Source organism: Pyrgilauda ruficollis, unplaced genomic scaffold, assembly GCF_017590135.1.
Source record: "Pyrgilauda ruficollis isolate IOZ18807 unplaced genomic scaffold, ASM1759013v1 scaffold9, whole genome shotgun sequence".
NCBI classification, from domain to species: domain Eukaryota; kingdom Metazoa; phylum Chordata; class Aves; order Passeriformes; family Passeridae; genus Pyrgilauda; species Pyrgilauda ruficollis.
The window spans coordinates 3439973-3460394 of record NW_024531043.1 but is presented as its reverse complement, the minus strand read 5'-3'; the positions used below and the strand labels follow the sequence as shown (position 1 = coordinate 3460394).

The 20422-nt window shown below is 46.9% G+C and overlaps 3 protein-coding genes across 8 annotated transcripts in view; 1 reads left to right on the top strand and 2 right to left on the bottom strand.

The window, feature by feature from the left end:
* Positions 1 to 667, bottom strand: part of PXN (paxillin) — a 45664-nt gene extending 44997 nt beyond the window's left edge. Inside the window, exon 1 of one of the 3 annotated variants that reach the window (XM_041488388.1) lies at positions 497 to 667. In XM_041488388.1, the coding sequence (XP_041344322.1) occupies positions 497 to 539 (43 nt within the window). In that variant the 5' untranslated portion in view covers positions 540 to 667. The remainder of the gene's footprint in view (positions 1 to 496) is intronic. The other 2 variants (XM_041488387.1, XM_041488390.1) reach the window with 2 other exon arrangements.
* A 4802-nt stretch (positions 668 to 5469) lies between these two features.
* On the top strand, positions 5470 to 13560 carry SIRT4 (sirtuin 4). Of its 4 annotated transcripts, XM_041489037.1 has the most exons (6): positions 5542 to 5756; positions 7750 to 8255; positions 8883 to 9177; positions 10288 to 10491; positions 10944 to 11114; positions 13443 to 13560. In XM_041489037.1, exons 2-4 carry the CDS (start codon positions 7756 to 7758, stop codon positions 10438 to 10440), a joined length of 948 nt encoding a protein of 315 aa, XP_041344971.1. In that variant the 5' UTR covers positions 5542 to 5756; positions 7750 to 7755; the 3' UTR covers positions 10441 to 10491; positions 10944 to 11114; positions 13443 to 13560. The 4 variants fall into 4 exon arrangements, with proteins under 4 accessions (XP_041344969.1, XP_041344971.1, XP_041344968.1 ...); XM_041489035.1 differs by lacking the exons at positions 5542 to 5756; positions 13443 to 13560 and adding an exon at positions 5470 to 5507 and having other exon boundaries at positions 10944 to 11183; XM_041489034.1 differs by lacking the exon at positions 13443 to 13560 and having other exon boundaries at positions 10944 to 11183.
* A 2847-nt stretch (positions 13561 to 16407) lies between these two features.
* On the bottom strand, positions 16408 to 19802 carry PLA2G1B (phospholipase A2 group IB). Its single transcript, XM_041488906.1, has 6 exons — positions 19782 to 19802; positions 18749 to 18776; positions 18248 to 18310; positions 18017 to 18176; positions 17173 to 17300; positions 16408 to 16561 (listed from the first exon to the last, which is right to left on the bottom strand). Exons 3-6 carry the CDS (start codon positions 18279 to 18281, stop codon positions 16440 to 16442), a joined length of 444 nt encoding a protein of 147 aa, XP_041344840.1. The 5' UTR covers positions 18282 to 18310; positions 18749 to 18776; positions 19782 to 19802; the 3' UTR covers positions 16408 to 16439.
* Positions 19803 to 20422: the final 620 nt, after the last annotated feature.

Below are 20422 nucleotides of genomic sequence, written 5' to 3'. Positions count from 1 at the left end.
GCCGCCGGCCCGGCCCCGGGGAGGGCAGCGGGGTCCGTGCCGGCCGCGTTCCGGCCCCGCTGCGCAGCCACGGGCTGGGAAAGGGCCCCGGGAAATGCCGGGCGAGGCGGCAGCGCCCAGAGCCGCCACCCGCGGGGCTCTGTCTCCAGGGCGAAGCCTGTCCTGCCGCAGAGGAGCCGTCCCGCTCGCCTGCGGCCCCACGCGCGTCCGAGACTGAGCGGGAACGCGACACGAGCCCCGCACTGTGCCCTGCAGGAGCCTTTCCCAAGGAATGTCCTCTCGGGGCAGTGATGCAGCCGCACTGGGCTTATTGGGTGCTGCCCCAAAACTTTCAAACAAACATTGCAGAGCCTCAGCTGATTTACACCATCCCAGGGAAGCTGGGATGAAACCCAGCAGAAACCTTTCCTGAACGATTTTCCATAAGCTGTGGCACCATAAGGGAGAGTCACCAGCTACTTCTCCTTTGCTGTGTTCAAAGACTATAACAGCCCACCTGGATTTCCTATGTGATTATCGTGAACCATCATTTCCCACATGCTTGTCCTTTCAAACCTCTATAAAACAGCACTCCAAGGCAGCAAAGCCCTCACTTTGTCTGAGCCACAGCACAGCTCGACCCTCATCAGAGCTGCTGTTTCCTACTGTGCTCCAGCCAAGCTGACATGGCAGTAAAGGCAGTTGCTCAGCCCAAATGGCCACTTCTTAATCTGAAGAGATACACCAAAAAATGTCAGTGTGGGAACTGCCGAGGATTCAGGAAACATGACTCTTGTAGCTCTTTTCCTTACAAAATTACTACCAAGTCAGAGAATGTTCCCAGAACTGAACAGCACATGTCCTGTTGTTGAGCTGAGATTACGGAATTGTATTTCCATTAAACAGAGACCATGAGGTCAGCTGTGAGCAATCCCCAGTGCTGCATTTTTTACTCTCTAGACACAAACATGCCCAGTTTCCCCTGCTAGCACAAGTCAGACATCATTATTTCCTGTGTTAAGTCATGCTTTAATGGGAATTATAGCTAGGGGGGCAGGGAAATATCTCCTCCCTCATCCCAGCCAATGCTTACGAACAGTCAAAAACCTCCAAGACATTCATTCCAGCTTTTACTCCAAATACAGGAGTTGTCAGAAAATAATATCCTTACTGAGATCTAAGTACAACACAAATGTAAGTAAAGACTTTCACTGCATGCTTCACCATCCCTGCCAAAGATCTCACCTGACACCCCCCTTGCTGGTCTCCCTCAGCAAAACGTGAAACATTATTTGGAGGGACTGTTAAATTTTCTCAAAATCCATCACTGGCTTACAATGACAACTTCACAATGCATGTCCCCAGGTGGAGCAACATAAATCACTAGCACTGCTGGTCACAGAGCAGACCTAAAATCATTAGAAACATGTCCTTTCCTGGGGTTCTGCATGTTTCCTCCACCAACATGTGACAGGCATGTGCCTCAACTTGGGTTGTATCTTTACCTCTGCATAAATAAAGTGCTTACTGTGCTGTGTTCATATTGTAGCCTGGTGTGCAGTTTTTATTTTCAGCTTCCTACAGTGTCCTTTGGGAGTCTGGAAGTGAATGTAAATCAAGAAAGCAGTTTCTATTGTGTCTCAGAGCTGAAATTAAGCTGTCATAGAACCAGTTAGGGTTGCACGCACAAGAAATGGGTTGTGTCCAAGATGCTCAGTGTTAAAAACAAAAAAATAAAGTCATTGTTTCTAAAGCTTTGCCTATGGCTTGTGCACTGCATTGAAAGGGTTGGTGGGGTGGGGAGGCAGGGCTGTCCCATGAGTGATACTATCCTCTAGGCACCCTGCTTTTAAAACCAACCTGCTCACAGCCAGGTGCTGTTCATAACTGAATTCTTCACACACTGACATTTCTTACATAAAATTGCCCATCCCTAACCCTCCCATGAGAGCTGAAGGACCAGGGGCAGGTTAAAACCCCAGCTGCCAAGGCAACTTCTCAGTGGTGTGGGTTCAAGCAACACTCTCCCTGTCCTTGAGCTCCTGTTTCCTCATCATCTACCTGCTCTTTGCCTCAGGCTCCCCCTGACTCACAAACACCTCTTGCTGCTAGAAATACACAGGCCTTCCTCTTATGCTGTGCCCTGTGGCTGAGACATTTTGATTTACCCCTGTCTTTCACAGAAGGTGTAACAAGAAGTTACCACCCCCATCTGCAGATGGGAAACGGGGCTGGGAACTGGAAATTAAATTAGACAGTGAGTTAACATCAACAAAATGTTGAACTGTAGGGTTTCCTAAAGTTCACACAATCCGTGTTCAGAGTATTCCTGACTCCACACGATCTGTGGCCAGAGTACTTGCTCAAGGCATCTTTCCCTTCTGTCAAAGAGTCATTTATTTACCAGTTACAGACCAAGTCTCTCCAAGGGCAGCTTAACCCACTGACCACACACAAGACCCTCAGAGCTGATGGATTAACTGCCCACCTGTGCCCTGTCATTTCAGACTGGCTGCCAAACAGAGTGACCCAAGCTCATTTCATAATACTGCCAAAGAAAAGCATCGTTATTTGCAATCTGTGTCAGAGAAGAGAAAAAAGCTACACTGGCCTGTGAGGCATGTTTAGAACTTAGCTGTGCACTTTCCAGAGAGTGACCTGAAACTGCAGAGCAGTGGCAGTGCCTTCATTGCAGTGTGCGCCCTCTGTGCTGTGCCACATGAACATCAGGCAAGGGGATTTTGCTCTTTCTTCAGGTGAATGCAAGGAAAAAATCTCAATCAGAGCTGTAGGCTTCAGGCAATAGCAGTAAATCACAACATGCAACTCCCACATTCGAGGTCCAACTTTACACTTGTTGAAAGGCTGTATTACAGCAAAAATTAACAAACTTGGTTTCTGGCATAAGATGTAGGACATGACTTTGCAATGCAGATTGAAAGCACCACACCAGGGCATTGTCACAGACAATTCTGGCAGCAAAGATGAGAAACAATCAAGGGATAAATCCAATACTTATCAACACAGTTTATAAGAATCAAGAAATTACCTGAAGTGTATGACTCACTGCAAACTACATATGCTTCTGCTATTTACCAGTGTGGCTTATTCTGCCAAAGGGTAATGGCATCCCTATGCTTCAGGTTTTGATTTCAATTGACATTGCTGGCAGTAGGAACAAATGGGGGGACAAAGGCAATCTATGAGGTTTCACTGTCACTCTTGGTCACTGTTATGTATAAATACCTCAGCATGACTGAATGTTATTGAAAAAAATAATAGTAATTATTAAGAGGAAACACTGATGTTCACTACTAAGTTTTCTACTCTATCAAAGTTTCAAGCAGCTGCCCAGCTCAGGGTCTAACGGGCAAGGCAGGAGCATCCGGATGGCACACGTGGATCTGATTCTCTGCCCGTACACAGAATGTCAGAGGCAAGCTGTCAGCAGCAGAAGGCTCATCCCACTCATACAGGGACGGAGACCAGCTGCTCCCGGCCCCGGCAGAGCTGGTGTGCGGTGCTCACTGGTCTCCCTCCGCAGGGTCTGCCTGGCTATTCAATTGCTGCAAATTAGCAAAGGAGGGGGTTTACTTATATAACAGGAGTTGGAACCAGCTGCTGTTTCCAGAGTAAAGGTTTGTGATTTCTTTGACAATAAGGAGCCTTTCTCTATTTTTTTTTTTCTTAAAGCAAGTGATGTCAATAAAGAACTGCACACAAAATGGAGTTTACAGTACTTTACACTAAGTGTTCCCTAATGGCTTTTAGAGGACTTCTGCAGCTGGGGAAGCACGATTCAGACTTTCACTCCCCCTGGATTCCTCCCTGCCTGTTGAGAGGCTGAGCTCTCCTAAGGATCCTGCCCAACAAGAGCCACTCCAGAAACCTTTCTGCAGCACCTAAGCCGCTCCACTTCCATTTTCACTGACCGATTGCTTTTGCAGTAACTTTGAGAGAAAAAGAAATGAGCTTTTCATGTAACAGCGCCCTCACTTTAATAAACCGGCGTTTTGGCAGCAGCAAACCCCGGCAGCCCTGAAAGAACAAAAACTGTCTTAAAAGACCTCTACAGTCGCGAGAGGGAAAACTGTTGGAAAGCAGAACTCCGCTACCTCAGCTAATTTCGATCTATTTTTTACCAGAAGATTCAGTCTCCGTAGAGACTGTCAAAAATCTGCGCCCCCGGTCCCGCTGCCCCCGCCCGCAGCCCGCGCCGCGCCGCGCCGGCCGGGGATGCACCGGGAGGCCACGGAGGGATGCGCCGCGGGCCGGTGGCACCGCCGGGACCCGCGGAGGTTGCCGGGAGGGCACTATGGTAATGAGCGTCCGGGCAGGCGCTGCTCGAGCCAGGGGCATTGGCCGAAAATCGCTGTGTTCCATCCCGGGAGGCAGCGCACGGAACGGGGCTGGGGCACTCTCGAGGAGCACCAGGGAGAAACGGCGTCTGCCGGGTGCCACCAAAGCAAAGTCATCACCCAACAGTTTAAAACACGTCTGAACTCCTAAAGTATAAATCACTGAAAGTCGTTTAGACTCACGACTGCCAAAAAGAAGGATGCACTCCACACCTAAGCCCACGGGCAGAGGGACAGGCAGGGTGGCACGGCACACCGAGGGAGCAGGATGCTCTTCCTCCTTGTGATCACAGAATTACACACTGCTACACAGATGCTCAGGCTCACCTGGTCTTTGAAATAACTGTAAGAGACAAAAAAAATGGATTAAAACTTTTTGCAATGTTTTGAACTGTTTAGCAAGAGCTCTTTGTGAATGCATTTGAAAAGCAGTCCAAATCTTTAGAAAGAGCCCATTGTCTGCAAGACTGCTGGGCATCCAGTGCACCAGGCTGCTACCACACAGCAGTCTGGCCTTCCCCGTATTATTTGTTCCTCAGAAATATAAGCCTCATTTGAAGAAAAACAAAGCAAACAAAAAACCAAAATAAATTAAAAAAAAAAAAAAAAAAGAAAAAAGAAAATAAAGAAGGGAAAAAAAAATGCAAACTCCTTATTGCCAGGCAAATTATCAGGTGATTCTTGAGACTGAAACCTGCACCAAGCAGGCAGGCAAAGAGATGGGTTCCTGCCAGGGTGCACAGAGCCAGCAGCAGACAGGCTGGCACTGCCCTAATTCTCAAGCTAGACATGTCTGTAAGCCTGTAACAGCCCTTAGTGGATTTTTCTTCCATTATTTATTCAGTCACATTTTAAGCCTAAAACACGTTAGTATCAGTTAAAAGAAAACACATCTTTTATAACGAGCATCTACAATGCATTTTATCAAAGCTGTCACATGCATTTGTATCAAATGAATTGGGATTTTAACCTCACACGCTTCCCTGAGGGCTGCAGTGAAGCTCTCAGGTGCTGGGATGTTGGGAACACCTTTCGCCCCGCTCTGACGCATGGGAGTTGTAGTCTCTGTGCTCAGGGCTCGTTTTTTCCCCGTGAACTACATTTCCCAGAGGGCTCCCTCTCGGCTCGGCCCGCCCTGTCCTTCCGCGGCCGGCGGCGGCACCGTGACCGGTGAGTTTGCGGCGTTATTCACCGCGCGGCTCTTCTTCCCTTAGCCGGGCTCGGCTCGGCGGTCACCGCGCCCCCGCCGGGACCCGGCACAGAGACGCGTGGGGCTCCATGTGGCGCGGGGCTCCCTTTGGATTTCTGGCCTCTAGCCGTTTGTAGGATCCTGTTTCTCTTCTACCTTAACCTTGCCTGATCTTTTCCTGTGGAGCATCTTGGGTGTGCGCTAAAAACAAACCCTAGCCTCAGATCTCCGTAGGTTTGTTTAAAGAGTTTCACTTGTCATGTAAAGTAGTTGTGAAAAAAAAAAAAAAAAAGAAAAAAGTTTTGTTTTGGTTTTTTTTGTTTTTTTGTTTTTTTTTTTTTTTAATCTGAACACTTTAATTTTAAAAGCAGCTTTGTATTTGACAAGAAATATCCTTTAACATTTTCTCTTCCATAGTCCTTACCTGGTTCACAGCAGCTTTCAAATGTATCTAAATGTATCTGTATTTTTTTCCTTTCTCTCTCTTGTGGGCCGACACCTATTACATTTCTATTTCATTTCGGCTCTGAACATTTCCTTCTGAGAGATCTTTTGATGATAAGGGGCAGGAATGAAGAGTTTTCATCAGTTAAAGCAATTTAATTACCATCAAGCTGGCTTAAGAGCCTTCGGGGAGCATCATGACACAAGTTACTTTCAAAGCAAATTAATTTATTGGGAGACTTTGTCCCTTCTAATTAATTCATAAGGGAAATTAAACCTCTTTAGAGGGAATGCCAAACACGACTCCTGCTAAACAGCAAAACAAAGCAAAAATCATTGCAAACAGAATCACTGCTTAGGAACAAAAGCAATTCAGACTATGGAGTCTGTCCAATCTTCCTGCATTTTCATTGCAACTGATGATGACAAAAAGCCTTGAAAACTGAAGACTAACTGAGCCAAATCTACCCTTTGCCACTATCAACAGTTTAGTATCACAGTGCTTGGAGCTGAACACCTAAACTTCAGCTGTATCTAAGCCCTCAGTTACCCACCAGTACTCGGTCTTACAGTAAACGGAGCAATATTTAAATACATCTGAAGTTTAGGTGTTCAGGAGATCATCCCCTCTTATCAGTAAATAAAGCTCTTCCTCTGTCTTCCACATCTCATACAAGCCTCCCTGCTTAGGGAGATTTAAGGAGGCAGAAATACCAGACAGTCAATTCTCAGGACTGTTGCTTTCAAAGCTTTTTGTACATTGTTTGCAAAACCATAGCGAGGCCCAGAAAGAATAGTATTAAAACAGTGAAATAGAGATAGAACTGCAGACTGCTGGAAAGCCTAAACAAAATCAAAGTCCAAACCCATCCACTCGTGTCTCAACAGGTCCTGCACACTAAGGCTACTTAGTCAGCAAAGCCATCCTGCCTGTCCCCAGCAGGGCATGTCACTGCTCCCTTAAAGCAGGGTGTCCCTCCCATTCCTACCTGCCAGGCCGTTCCTTCTGCCCCAAACACTTTGGATAATCCCTTCTCTCTCAGAAAGCCCCTGTGTCTGCTGGAGAATCAAAGCAGCTTCCCACTGACTCTGGAGAGGTGGCACCCACAGAAGAGGAGGTGCCAGAGGCATTTAGACAGTGCCCTAATCATCTTCAGTCCCATTTCAAGGCCTGTTCTGCACCAGGCCTTTGTAAAAAACAAAAGCAAAAAACCAACCAAAACACGCCACACAGGAGTAACTCCAGTCAAGGCCTTTGCCAGGGGAAAAACATTTCGAGGTTGTTTTTCTCTCCCTTCCTACAACATGTGTTAAGTACGGGATAAATATAAAAGACTAATTTGGAGCAGGCAGAATGTTAAAAATGCAGAACAAGGGTTTTCAGGGGAGGAACCAGCCAGTGCCTCTGGGGTGAGGTGCTTGGCCTTCCTGCCATTTCCTCTCTGGTCTGCTGCACATACCAGGGAAAGACTTCACATGCACAGGTCTTTCTGGGCTCCTTACAAGTCCTCTTAGACAGCCATCCTTCACACCAAGGTAGAACAGCAGGAACCCTGCAAGTCAGAGTTGTTAACTTTGTGCTCAGTATTCCCCTCTTCCAAAAGAACATACTTGGATGGTAGGCTTTAGCTCATGTTTCCAAAATAATTTGTTTCTTTACTAAGAAGAGAGCAAAGAATACTTAACTGCATAATTTCCCAGAGAATCGCAAGCAAATGGCATTAAGGACATGTTTTTTGCTTTCTTTTACCTGCCACGTGTTCTGTTCTTGCCTTTTAGCTGAACATGTTCTCTGCCAGGAAGTGGTGTGGCGTTTTTGGAGCTGTCAAACTGCATCATTTCGGATCCCGTTCTGTATCCAGAGCCTCTCCAAACTTGACTTTCGTGCCAGCCTGTCTTCCCCCAGATCCTGCAGAAGTGGAGGAGCTGCAGCGCTTTGTTTCTAACTCTAAGAGGCTGTTTGTAATGACTGGAGCTGGAATCTCCACAGAGTCAGGGATCCCCGATTACCGCTCTGAGGGCGTTGGGCTCTACGCCAGGACAGACAGACGGCCCATCCAGCACGCTGAGTTCGTCCGCAGCGCCAGTGCCCGGCAGCGCTACTGGGCAAGGAACTTCGTGGGCTGGCCCCAGTTCTCTTCCCACCAGCCAAACAAGGCACACCTGGTGCTGAGAGATTGGGAGAAGCTGGGCAAGCTGCACTGGCTGGTGACGCAGAACGTGGATGCCCTTCACACCAAAGCCGGGAGCCAGCGCATGACGGAGCTGCACGGCTGCATACACAGGTACAGCTGCTGGCTGGCAGTGGTGACTGACACGCAGCTGCAGTGTCAGCTGCTGAGAAAGGAGGCAAAATGTCCACACTGCATTCCTGGAGATGACAGGCACAAAGTGGTATTGGGCTAGGGTGGAGAAAAAGATCACAACCCAGTGCTGTCCACAGCACGGTATTTAAGAAACATGACCACCATTTTTTGGAGCATTATTTGGATCCATTTCCTTGAAACTTGCATCCATTTCCCCTTTCCTTGGTACAGCAAATATCCTCTTAGTAAAGAGAAGGAGGGTATCATGAGGATACAAGGATTATCCACCTTAAGCAGAGTGGATAGTGCCAGAATTGCATGGGATATGTGTACTGGAGAAGGGCTATCACAGCCTGTCTGGGATCACCCAAAATTTCTAGATTAAAAAGCACAGCATGAACTGAGAGAGAGGATGCATGTCAGGGTTAAAAGCACTTCCTCTAGAGCATTCCTACAAAGCAACAGAGTAGAAAGACATCTCCTTGATCTGAACTATTTGGTAAATAAATGTGGAAAATCATGACAGGTTTCCTAAGGAGCAAGTTAGAGTCTCCAGATCTTCAGCTGACATGAAACTCTCCATTAAGACTTTGCTCTGACTTTCAGGGTCTTCTGCTTGGCCTGTGGAGACCAAATCTTGCGTGCTGAGCTCCAGGAGCACTTTGAAGCTCTGAATCCTACTTGGAAAGCTGAAGCATTTGGGGTGGCTCCGGATGGGGACGTCTTCCTGACAGATGAGCAGGTGCGCAATTTCCAAGTCCCAGCCTGCCGTAAGTGTGGTGGAATCCTGAAGCCTGATGTGACCTTCTTTGGAGACACAGTGAGCCAGGAAAAAGTCAGTTTTGTACACCAACGCCTGGCAGAATCAGACTCCATGCTGATAGCAGGATCCTCTATGCAGGTAAGTAGGTCTGCCTCCCAAACTGCATTCCTCCTTCCCTGCTGCTCTGCCTGCAATGATCCTTGATCCCACAGCTGAGGACTACAAGTGGCTTGTGGACCAGACCAGCCTTTGCAGAGCTTCTTTGTATTTTATTTTTACTGTGGTTGGAAGCTGGCTTTTTGGGTGACCTGTTTGGGCTTCCCTGTCACTCTTTGCCAGTCTACTTCATGCTGCTGTAAATACCTCCATTTAGACCTCTCTGCTGCCTCCTCCATCAGGTCACAATTGTCCATAAAGGTGAGATACCTGATACAATTCGTTCCTCACATTTTTTTACCTAAAATTTTTAGCCTTTAGTAGCTTTTTAGGCCTCATGGCACACTGTGTAAAATACCAGGTTATAAGACCTCTCATTCTTCATTAAATTCTCAGTAAGAGAGCTGAAATAACTCTGCTGCTTGGGATTGTCCTTTGTATCACAATGTGTTTTCTCCACTAGCCTCTTATCTATAAGGTAAGGTGGCTAAACAACAGGGGTTTCTAAACCCATAGAAGCTTTTCTAATGGTGTTTATGTAAGATAATTTTTTCCAAGAACAAGTTCTATTACATAAAAAAAAACCTTGCTCTTAACACCTCCCAGAAGGAGATAAAACCAAGGCTGCTTGATTGTGATTCTCTTGGCTGCAGGATACCAGATACAAATTTCTTAAGCTTGCACTTCTTAAGCTTATAATCCTCTGTACAGGAATGATTGAAATGCCTTAGGATTGTTCTTGTACTACCTTAGCGGCGCTATGCAGGAACCATCAAAGTGCAGCATTTAAGTACCTGTGATAACTAATAAAAACTGCTGCAGAGATTTACTAAAGGCAAGGACATTTCCCTTCAATCTGCTCTGAAGTTTCAGTTTCTATGAAACTGCAAATCCTTCACTGACAGAGGTTAAAAGCTGTTCTATTCTGTGCACTCCTGAACGAAGACATTTCCTACCTGAGCTCAGTGCAGCTGCCTAACACAGCATGTATGTGCAGCCCTTTTCCCATTGCCAACTTCAGCTATTTTTTCCTTTCTGTAACTCTTGTTTTGCCTAAGCTGCCTGTAATTTTGTTTTCTGGTACTCCTGCAGGTGTACTCTGGTTACAGGTTTGCTCTTGCTGCCCGGGAGAAGAAGCTGCCAATTGCAGTCCTTAACATTGGGCCCACCAGGTTAGATCACTTTGCATCCTTAAAGCTGAATTCCCGCTGTGGAGAGCTGCTGCCTTTGATTGTTTGCACATGACCCAACCAGCTGAGCTTCAGTAGCTATCAGGATTGAAGTTATTTTTACAAGGTGAGTACCTTCCCTGGTCAGTCACCTTTCAGGGTAAGAATATGGGTTCCTGGAAAATGCTGAGACTGGGATGTGCTGACTGACAAAATGTTCCCTCACTGCACCAAAAGGTGGCTGTAAATTTTTATCTGTAATTGGTCTGGTCTGATGGGCCATTATACTGTTTCCCATGATCATAAACAAAAAACATAGCAAGTGCTAGCACTCCCAGAGAATTAGGTAGGAGTATCCAGAATACTCAGTAGCGTAGAAATCCAATCCATTTGTTACTATCAGGAAACTAGAGGGGATCACCTGTAGTTCCAGAGAACCTGATCACAACTGTTGCCTTTGCAACTGACAATTCAAAAGCTGGTCCTGATTGAATTGGTCCAGCTAATCCTAATCAAACACTGCTGTTTAAAATAATCAATTCAGTCGATAAAGCAGCTTCTTTCTTTCCCTTCCTGCAGGACTCATCTCAGAAAGGGGAAAACTCCAATCCAAGAGGCAGCTGTGAGATGCAGTGCACAGCCGCTGAGGGCACCAGGAGAGGGCAGCAAGCCTCACACGTGTCAGCCTCACCAGTTCCTCCATTGAAAGCATCTCCACGTATCAGGAAACAGAATGAGGATGGAAAAAAAGTACTTTTCTGCCTTAGCTTGCCGATAAACAGTGCCTTTTCATTCACTGGGACAGGATAATTGGACTACATGTCTGAGAACAAAATACCTTTCTAATAATTAGCCTTAGCTTGCCGATAAACAGTGCCTTTTCATTCACTGGGACAGGATAATTGGAGTATCATGTCCGAGAACAAAATACCTTTCTAATAATTGTCCCCAGAGGAGAAGGGTGGGATGGGGATTTTGACCAGGTAATTTGAGGCTGTAGCACAGGAGGGCGATGTGGGACACTGCTGGGGGATCCAGTGTCACTGGTGGGATACTGTAGAGTGTGCAAAGAGGAAGAGGAGGCAAGAGGAACTGCAGTGGTCACTGCCCAGGGGAAAAGAAAAAAGGTTCAAAAGGTTCAAAATAGCAGCTGAACAAGAACACTGCTCTTGTAACAGATTTGGAAGGGAGGCTCTAAGGCTGATAAGGCTCTTCCAGCAAGGAGGGGAAGTCAGCATTTCCAGCATTTCTCTCAACTGTTGGTTGACAAGCTAAACTGCTTCCTATCCAACCCCTTTAAAAATTAAACATTGTTGAGATGCCAGAGGAGTTACTTGAAGGTAATCTGACCAGCACTACTTTCAGTGAGGCCACTACATTTTCCAGAATGCATTTTTGAAGATGTTATTTAATTAATGAATAGCTAAGGAATCAATTAAAATTGTTTAGAAGATTGAGACTATTTGCATTGTAATTTTCTCTCCCTCCCATGATTTAAGTACATTCTCAATAGCCAGTTTAGAGTCTTTTTTCTTTTCCATTGCAAAAATGCAGGTTATAATTACTAGCAGCTGATGAATTAAGACAGAAATGAAATTAAATCTGTACAATAGGTCTCCCTCAGGAGGTAATCTCTGTTGAAAGGTGCAATTTCCACACTCCTAACAGGAGATCCATCACTACTGGGTAGTGATTTTTTTGTTGATCCTTAGGATGGTATTGTAAGCTCTATCAAACTGTTCACAGAGTAAAATACAGAACCTGGCACAAACTAGAACACTAACTTTTTGACCTGACCTTCTTCATTAAACTACCACTCCCCGCTTCTAGCTCTGAGGGGTTTAATTGTTGGGGTTTTCCAGGTGCTCCCTCCTCCTCCAAGTAACATGTCCTGGACTAGTATTTTGACAAGAACTGTAACAAGCAGTTGGAAACAAGGATGCCAGAGTCATCTGCTTGCTAAAAGGTCAAGTAGCAAAGCAAGGACAACTGACCACAGGATGCAAAGTGAATTTTTGCTTTCTTGTTGATTTAAATCCATGCCAGGGGAGAGCAAAAAAAGCACAGAATCTAAGGGATACATAAGGCATTCAATTTCTGCAGAAGGTAGAGGGCATTAAGATGCCTAACACATTTCAAGATTTGGCTGTATTGGGTTAGAGGAGAGACAGCTTCACTTTGAAGCCAGGCAAGAACAGTTCAGGACTCCCACGTGCATTCTGCTCGTGTTGAATGGTGACTCCACTTTCCAATGACTCAGGTTTCTGCTGCTTGGCAGTGAGCAAAGCTCACAGATCTCTCTCCATCTTTAGCTGTCCTGTCCACAGTCCAGCTGTCCCACCAACCAAAGCTGTTGCAGAAATCATGCCTAAAGCACAGCAGAGTCTCCACATACACCATGTTTCCATGTAGGGGCTTTCCCTGTAAGCTGATGCTCCTTAGCAGAGGAGCTGGGGCTGAGTTTCTCACTATCCACATCTTCTCCTCCTCCTTGAGACTTACACGACATTGGTATGTCAAAATCAGAGGCTGCAGGTTCAGTGCCACTAGAGCCAGCATTCTGAGGTGTGGGAGCATTGCCAAGCAGTCTAAAACAAGTCTTGGAATAAGTTCTGTGACAGGTAACTAAACCTCCCACATCTACCCCTGCCTCCTCTCCAGTTCTGCAGCTGAGCCTGGGGGAGAGGAGTCAGGGTGTCCCTTCAGCATCGCTCTCAGATGAGTCATTACCCCAACTGTACTTTTAAGCCACCAAGACAATGACTTTGAATAAATGAACATAACAGTAAATTTCCTGTGCATGGTTTGTTACTATATGGTAATGAGCATATCTACAACAACTGTATGAGGCTGAGATGAAGAAGTTCCTTCTTTTTTTCTGCTAAGTCGATCCAGCACTACTAAAATTGGCCTCTTTTAGAACAGGATCAGAGCACTTCACTTCTTAACATATTCCCCAAGATACTATTAAGTTTGCTCACATGAGAAATGCCTGAGAGAGCCTAAAATTCCTACACCAAAAGCCACGACATGAAATTACCTGAATCAACAGCTTTTGCTCTTCTCTTTTTCTTACAGCTGTTCCTCCTGAAGCTTGGATAGAGGATCTGAGAGTATCTTATAATGGATTTTTCTTCTACTTCTCTGAAAGTGGGGTTAGAGTTACCCAAGGCAAATAAAAGTTACTTCCTATTTAGCAAATCTTGTCTTTGTTTCTTGGCAAATTCTCAGAGCAAACCGTAACTGAGTCCAGCAGCCTGAGGGAGGCATTTCACACACTGAGCTCCAGCGAGGGCAGCACAGAATGCAGATGGCCCAGAGGGTTTGATGCCCATGGTATAAGTGCAGCCTCCCACATCCTACAGTCAGATTGCTCCTATTGACACACCTGCTTGTTCATTACTTCTGGAAAATGACCCAAAACCCTGGGTAGGCAGAACTTGGGAGGTTCAGTGGAGTGAAGGTGACTAAATCTGCCATCTAGAGCGTGCTTCTTCCTCTGTGACTGACTTGGATGTCACCCTTTCCCAGCCTTTGCAGCAGGCAGGGAAACAGCAGAACCAAGCCAGATGGGCTTTAAAACCACTGTTCCAGACTGTTCCTGCAATTCTGTGTGCAGCTCCCTGTCATTTCCCTTCCCACCAAGGAAAGGTACCCCAGTGCACTTCTTCCCTTCTGCACCACTAAATAGACAATGGCAGAGGAAAAGAGAAGCTGAGCCTGAAGAGGACGAGCAACAGTGGGAGTGTCTCAAATTGGTCTCTAGGCCCAAACAGAAACCGACACAGGATCATTATCATCAGCAGAATTGTTTGCTCTCTGCATGTTTCACCTCAGCTGGAGCATTCTTTTTCATCTGTGCAATGCCCATGTAGTTAAGAGTAATTCAGCTCTCCCTGCAGAGAGTGAAAAATCTTGGCATAGAAAACAACAACAGAGAAAAGATAAGAGACTGAGACTTCACTTCTGCAGTGAGCCCACGGAGCTGCTCTCCCTCCTGTGCACCAGCTGTGGTGCTGCGTGGGTCTCAGAGCTCCCCCCTGCTGAGCACAGGGACACCTTGCATTCCAGGCAATCCCTTTCTGGTTTGGAACAGAGGTACAGGCCAGCATGGTAGATCTTCACGCACTCCTTGTACTCCCCTACGCTGACAGTTCAAGGAGTCACTAGCCCTGCTCTTACTCTTCCCACAACGTTCCTCAAAGCCCTAATGAGCAGCTTTGCACAACCCCTTCAGCCTCCCCACCTGTGCTGTTCATTAGGGCCTGACACTCTGCATTATGTGGGAAGGCTCCCTATGGATGGGGAATGTTTGGATTTAATGGTGGGTCTTTCACACCACCAAAGCGGCATGGAAATGAGAAGCATGATCAAGGGACCAAACATAAGTGCAGGCTTATAAAATCTGTATGGAGTAAGACAGATATGGAATCAATTTGAGCCTTTATCTGTCTATGGAGTGTATCTACAGAATGCTAGCATGCTCCAAATGCTGAATGGAGTAGATACACTGCTCACCTCAAATCTAGAGTTCCTGTTACAGGCAAAATTCATACTAAGTTTCTGAAATGCTTCCAATGCACCCCAGCAATCTTCCCTACTTGTGATAATACAGCTCAAAAGTGCAGTGTTCCTTCCAGATAGTGATGATATTTTACTTTTTTTCTCTACAATGAGGTTTATCACAAGGGGATTTTAGTAACATTTACTTAGGAGCTTTACTGTTCTACAAACAATAATTTCAGAGAATCTAAACTAGTGAGCGAGTACAAGAGACCTCATCTTGCTCTTCCACTCCTAAGAATGATTCATTTTGGCCATATGACAGGGTCGCATCCAGGATCCTCAAGATTTCTGTGGAGGACTCCAAGCACTCAATGTTTTCAGAAAATTCACATACACAATCACCCGAGAAAAATAAGCAACCAATACTGGTACAAAACCAGGACTTGATCTACCATAAAATGGAATGTCTGGCTGTGACACAATCCCTTCCCCTTTTCAAGGAAAAGAAGAACTAAATGCAATTCACTATCCTTTCTCAATATCATTCTTATGCCCTCAAAGATACATTTACTTTCAGAAGGAAGGCATTGCAAGTACCTTCCAATAACATACCAAGCCAACTTCTTCCTTCTCCATTTGTTTCTCATTTCCCAGAGCACTCTCAGATCCTTGGGGTCCGCTCCCTGTTTGGGTACAGTTCATTCTGATTATGAACCAGGCCCTCCTCATGCCCTGCCAGAAAGCAGGGGGTGTGTGTAGACCCTGCCCCAGGAGTTCACCCACACCTCCACAAACATCTGCCGGCAAAACCAGTACCAAGGGTGGGGGGCAGCTTTGGCACGAGACCTTGACAGGGCTGGGAAAGTGGGGCAAATACTGTCCCTCTGAGGGGCTCCCTGCCTTCCAGGCTGACATGACCTCCTTCTCTGCAGCTCCTGGCTGGGAACAGGGCAGGGGAAGGGCTCCCCAGGGTAAGCACACAGGACACCCTCAGGAGAAAGGAGCACCAAACGGCTCAAGACCCTCACGCAGCGATACCCCGAGGAACAGGGACAGCTGTGCTGTGGCTAACGCGGCGGCAGCCCGAGGCAAGGGCGGCTGAGGGAAGGCTTGAAGGGCGCTCTCGGGAGCCCCGGGAGGGTGAGGGCGGGCAGGGAGGGGCCCCGAGGCGCCCCGGGAGGCTGAGGGCGGGCAGGGCCCTGAGGCGCCCCGGGAGGCTGAGGGCGGGCAGGGAGGGGCCCCGAGGCGCCCCGGGAGGCTGAGGGCGGGAAGCCGCAATCCCACCCTCAGCCGCCCCAGCCCGCGGGTACCTGAGGGGCGGGGCGGGGCACGCGAGGCCGCGAGCAGGTGCGCCCTGCCCCCGCCGCCTCCAAGGGCCAATCAGAGAACGCGGGGGCGCCTCACGCGCCACCCAGGGCCGTGGGCAGAGGGGCGGGGCTTCCCTCCCCCACACACCCTGCCCGCCCTTCCGTCCCCCCGGCGCGGCGCTGAGCGACACTGTGAAATGTCGGTTCAGGTTATTTATTTGTTTATTTTGTCCTGCGGCCGCCCTGAGGCACAGGAGGGTGACTATTTGCAGTATTTGTCGGTGTCCAGGTGCTTGTGCTCGGGGTTGTAGGGTGCCTTGGCGAAGCACATGGCAGCGGTGCGGTCGCAGTTGCAGATGAACGCGGCGCAGTCCTTGTTCTTGCCTGCAGGGGAGAGAGGAGCGGTCAGAGCCCGCGGCTCCTTCGCAGGCGCTGCAGTGCCTCGGGCTGGCATTTCTGTCATGGTGTACCCGTTTCACTGCTGCCATCGTTCTGCGGGTGCACAGGCTTCTGCCCACTAACCCACTGCCCTGAAAGCTGTGTGTTCCAGCCAAGCCATCTCTCTCCTTGCCCCTTCCTCCCTTCCCTACAGCCCTATTTTCCAACTTCTGCTCTTTACCTCTGTTCCAGAGCCCTGTAAAATCTCCACTATTCATCAGAGGTGTCTGGCAGAAACTCTGTAACAATGCCAAGTTAACATGCTGATCCCTTGGATACTGCCATTAGAAGGCCTCCCAGAAAAGTACTCAATCCCCTGAAGACTAGACAGGCTTCTCTGTACTCTGCTGTACCATATATCCACAAACTTTGAATTGTGGACTATACAGAGAATACTCATTCCAGTGCCTGTGTGAGGTGCCCTCTTTCTAACGACCAGGTCCCCTGGCAAGAACTTGCACTGTGCCTGCCTGCTGCAGAGGTGTGAGTGTGACACAGCCCTGCTCTTTCCTAAGAGAGGCTGGAGAACATCTGGAGTGAAGTGGAAATGGACGTACTGCTACATGTGATCTCCCCGTTAGAGCAGCTGTAGTGGTACTGATTAGTGTAGGGGTTGTCCAGGAGGTATTTGCAGGATTCCATTTTCATTGCCTGGGAGTAGCAGTTATCGTGTGCTTGGCAGCACCTGGGAAACAAGGAGAATAAGGTTAGAAAATACCAGAATCACAGGCTCAACTGACCTGTAAGACACACAAATACGTTAGATTTGCTTTGACGAGGCTCTTGACAATAAAATAAAAAAAAAAAAGATAGCCAGCAATAAGAGGGCAGAATACAAAGGACCTCAAAGGGATACAGTTGTGCCAGCTCATGGTCCAAGAAGTGTCTGGTAAATATGTCCTTATGGGAGCATCTTCACAGTTGTCCATTGGGCAGGGAAAGCCAAAGCCAGTGTTTACCCTACACTTCCCGTCAGGTGCCTGGTAGCTGACAAGCTCAGCCAACACAATCCAAGACATAGCTGCCAGATTTGTGTGTCTCTAAATTGCCCATGCCATTTCCTAGCATTTTGCAGCCCAACCTGTACATGTTGATGGTCAAGCACCAGGCAGAGTGTGCAGAGCTGTGTCCAGGCTGCTGGCCCAGCACTACTGCAGAATAAAAAAATGCAGGAATGAGCACACTGTGCTGCCATAGAAGAGAAGAGCTACTGTAATTATATTTTATCTTAGTAATAAGGCATCAAGCTGTGCTAGCACACATCCTTTTTCAGAATCCATCTGTGAAAGAAAGCTTCCTTCACAGTAGCCAGAGAGTTTTGCAGGGCAGGGCCAGCTGAGATGAAGCTGAAGCAGGAAAGTACAAGCAAGGAAAGAGGTTTGTAAAAGCAGAGTTATAAACCTGTCGAGCTCGTCCACCGGAGTGCCGCTGCCCCCCAAGCCGCAGTAGCAGCCGTAGTGGTTGAATTCCAGCAGTGGGTGGCTTTCGGGCAGGGTGCACTTGATCAATTCACGGAACAGCCACACGGCCCGGGGCGAGACCTCGGCGCTGGCTGCGCCCACTGGGGAGAGACATGGGGTGGTTAGAGTCAGGTTTGGGGTTACCAGCACGAGGACGAGGGCACCTACGCACCTGACAGCAGGAAAAGCAGGGCCAGGAACTTCATTCTCGCAGCTCTTGACGCAAACACTGGGGCTAAGGGAAATGAGGCTTTATACAACAGGCTCACCTTGACATGGGTACAAGATAAAACTGCCAGTATTTATGTTACTAAATGCAGACTTCTTCCATCGGAGGCTGTGCGTGGCAGGTTGTGGCGTGACCAGTTGAAGGCCAGTTGAGTTAAATCCATAAAAGCCCGAAAGACAAATATTTGCTTTCTAGATTTTTGCTATTAAATTCTTGTAGTATTACTATTAGAAGTCAGCCTGAAAGTCCTGCATATTTTTAAGGGCTCTACTGAAAAATAATAGCAGTATGATAGTTAAGTTGGAGGTTTCTGGCACACTAATAACCACCTACCACTAATACTTGCATTCTCTTTTTATGGTATCCCACATATCATTAATCCTGTATCTCTCCATGGGTTCTCATGGCATAATTCAGAGAATAAGATACAGGTTGTCCACTCACATCAAATGACCATTTGGCATGAGGTCAACTGAAAAAAAAAAAAAAATCAAGCTATTCTTTACATTAAAACCACAGAGGAGAAGGAGGTACTACTAGACAAGAAATAGGAGCCAAGTGACCTAGAAAACCTTTAGGTGGCTTAAACAAGTAGTAGTATCTGGTTTTATGTGGCCTTAAGCAATCTGCATTGGAAATGAACCAGGCCTAGAAGTTGCAACATACACAGCGGACTTCAGTGACTTAGAGCAGTTTCTCTTTCTCCAGCACCAATGCAGAACCCAGGTAAGAACCTTTGGTTTTCTGTGCCATGGGATGAGAAGAGTTGGGAACCTTGAAAGAAGTTTAAAAAAATGGGTAAGAAAAATCTTCCTGGAATCAGTCAGGGATAAGTAAAAACAGTGCGCTCATATTTAGATCCCAGAGGCTCTGGCATTTTCAGGGCTAGAGGTCTGACATTTTTACACACTCAAGATACAGTTCCATAGTTACATGGTTGTCAAGTCTGCATTGATAAAAAAAGCACCAAAGAAACACAAAGGCCACCTTTCTGCAGCAGCCCAACACACCAGGGTGCTCATGCAGAAAACTTTGGGCTCACATGCCACAGCAGGTTCCAAAGGGTTGATGAGGACACTTTCCTCCTCACAGGGCCTGAAACTACACCAGGGCACCCACAGTACCCACTGGACGTTGACATATCCATAGGACATTTAGGGAAAGTTAGACATGGTGCTGAACAACCAGATCCATGCAGACTTTTTTCATCTCTTCAAGTACTCCCATCCTGGGTCTCCCCACTCATGGGTTACCTACAGCTGAACAGATGCTGGGTTGATTTAAGATTCTCAGTGTTCTAACCGAGTATTGAACAAACATTAAAAGCTGATATAAAGGACAATCTGTACCAGTTAGTTCAGAAAAAATAATTTTGTCTTTTGCCCACAGATCAATCTGCCAACTTTCCCTTCAATATCCCCTTAAGAGTTCTCTGTCTTCTCTGCTTTTAACATTAAAAAAAAAAATGTTTTCTTACCTATCAAACTTAGGAGTCTGGTTCCTTTTTCCTCCGCTCTCAGTATCGCCTTTTTAAAATCATAAGTCAACAATTTCCTATATTTTTAGTTCAACAAAAGGATCACCATGTGTGGGAAAGCAAGCAAATGAGTATTACAAGAGTGCCTCATGAGAAAAATCCCAGCAGGGTAGATTTTCCACCAATGCTATTTTTGGTTTCCCCCAACCTGTGCTGTATACAAAGCCACTGGTTCCTCGGTACACTTGTGAGCACATTTCAACCTATAACTGGGTCCAGTTTATAGGTTTAACCCTTAAATTATTTTAGACTTTTTTATAAGCCCTATTGCAGAGTTCCCTATGATTCCATACTGTTAAAATTCTCTTTTCTCTCTTTTGTCTGTTAAGGACTTTACTTCCCATCTCCACATTTTACTCCCTTGCATCTAGCTTCCTTGGTCCACCAGTCAGTTGAATCCAGGGTATGTGCTAAACCTGTAAGCACATTATCTCCTTTTCTGAACCTAAAAATACTTACACAAAACCTCTGTAACGTAAAGAGATACAATCTCTACTAAAACCAGATCTGCCTCACATTATAAACTGGCCACTGCCAAAATGCGGGAGCAGAACAGCAAGTCAGAGACCTGCCTGGGGCTT

Bases quoted from the DNA above. Each gene is read 5' to 3' on its own strand.
- PLA2G1B (XM_041488906.1), bottom strand. From the start codon at position 18,281: ATGAAGTTCCTGGCCCTGCTTTTCCTGCTGTCAG. The intron at 17,301-18,016 runs GTTTATAACTCT...CTTGTTTCCCAG, and splicing joins CCGGTGGACGAGCTCGACAG to GTGCTGCCAAGCACACGATA. The intron at 16,562-17,172 runs GTACGTCCATTT...TCTCCCCTGCAG, and splicing joins CGGGGAGATCACATGTAGCA to GCAAGAACAAGGACTGCGCC.
- SIRT4 (XM_041489037.1), top strand. From the start codon at position 7,756: ATGTTCTCTGCCAGGAAGTGGTGTGGCGTTTTTGGAGCTGTCAAACTG. The intron at 8,256-8,882 runs GTACAGCTGCTG...TCTGACTTTCAG, and splicing joins CTGCACGGCTGCATACACAG to GGTCTTCTGCTTGGCCTGTG. The intron at 9,178-10,287 runs GTAAGTAGGTCT...GTACTCCTGCAG, and splicing joins TAGCAGGATCCTCTATGCAG to GTGTACTCTGGTTACAGGTT.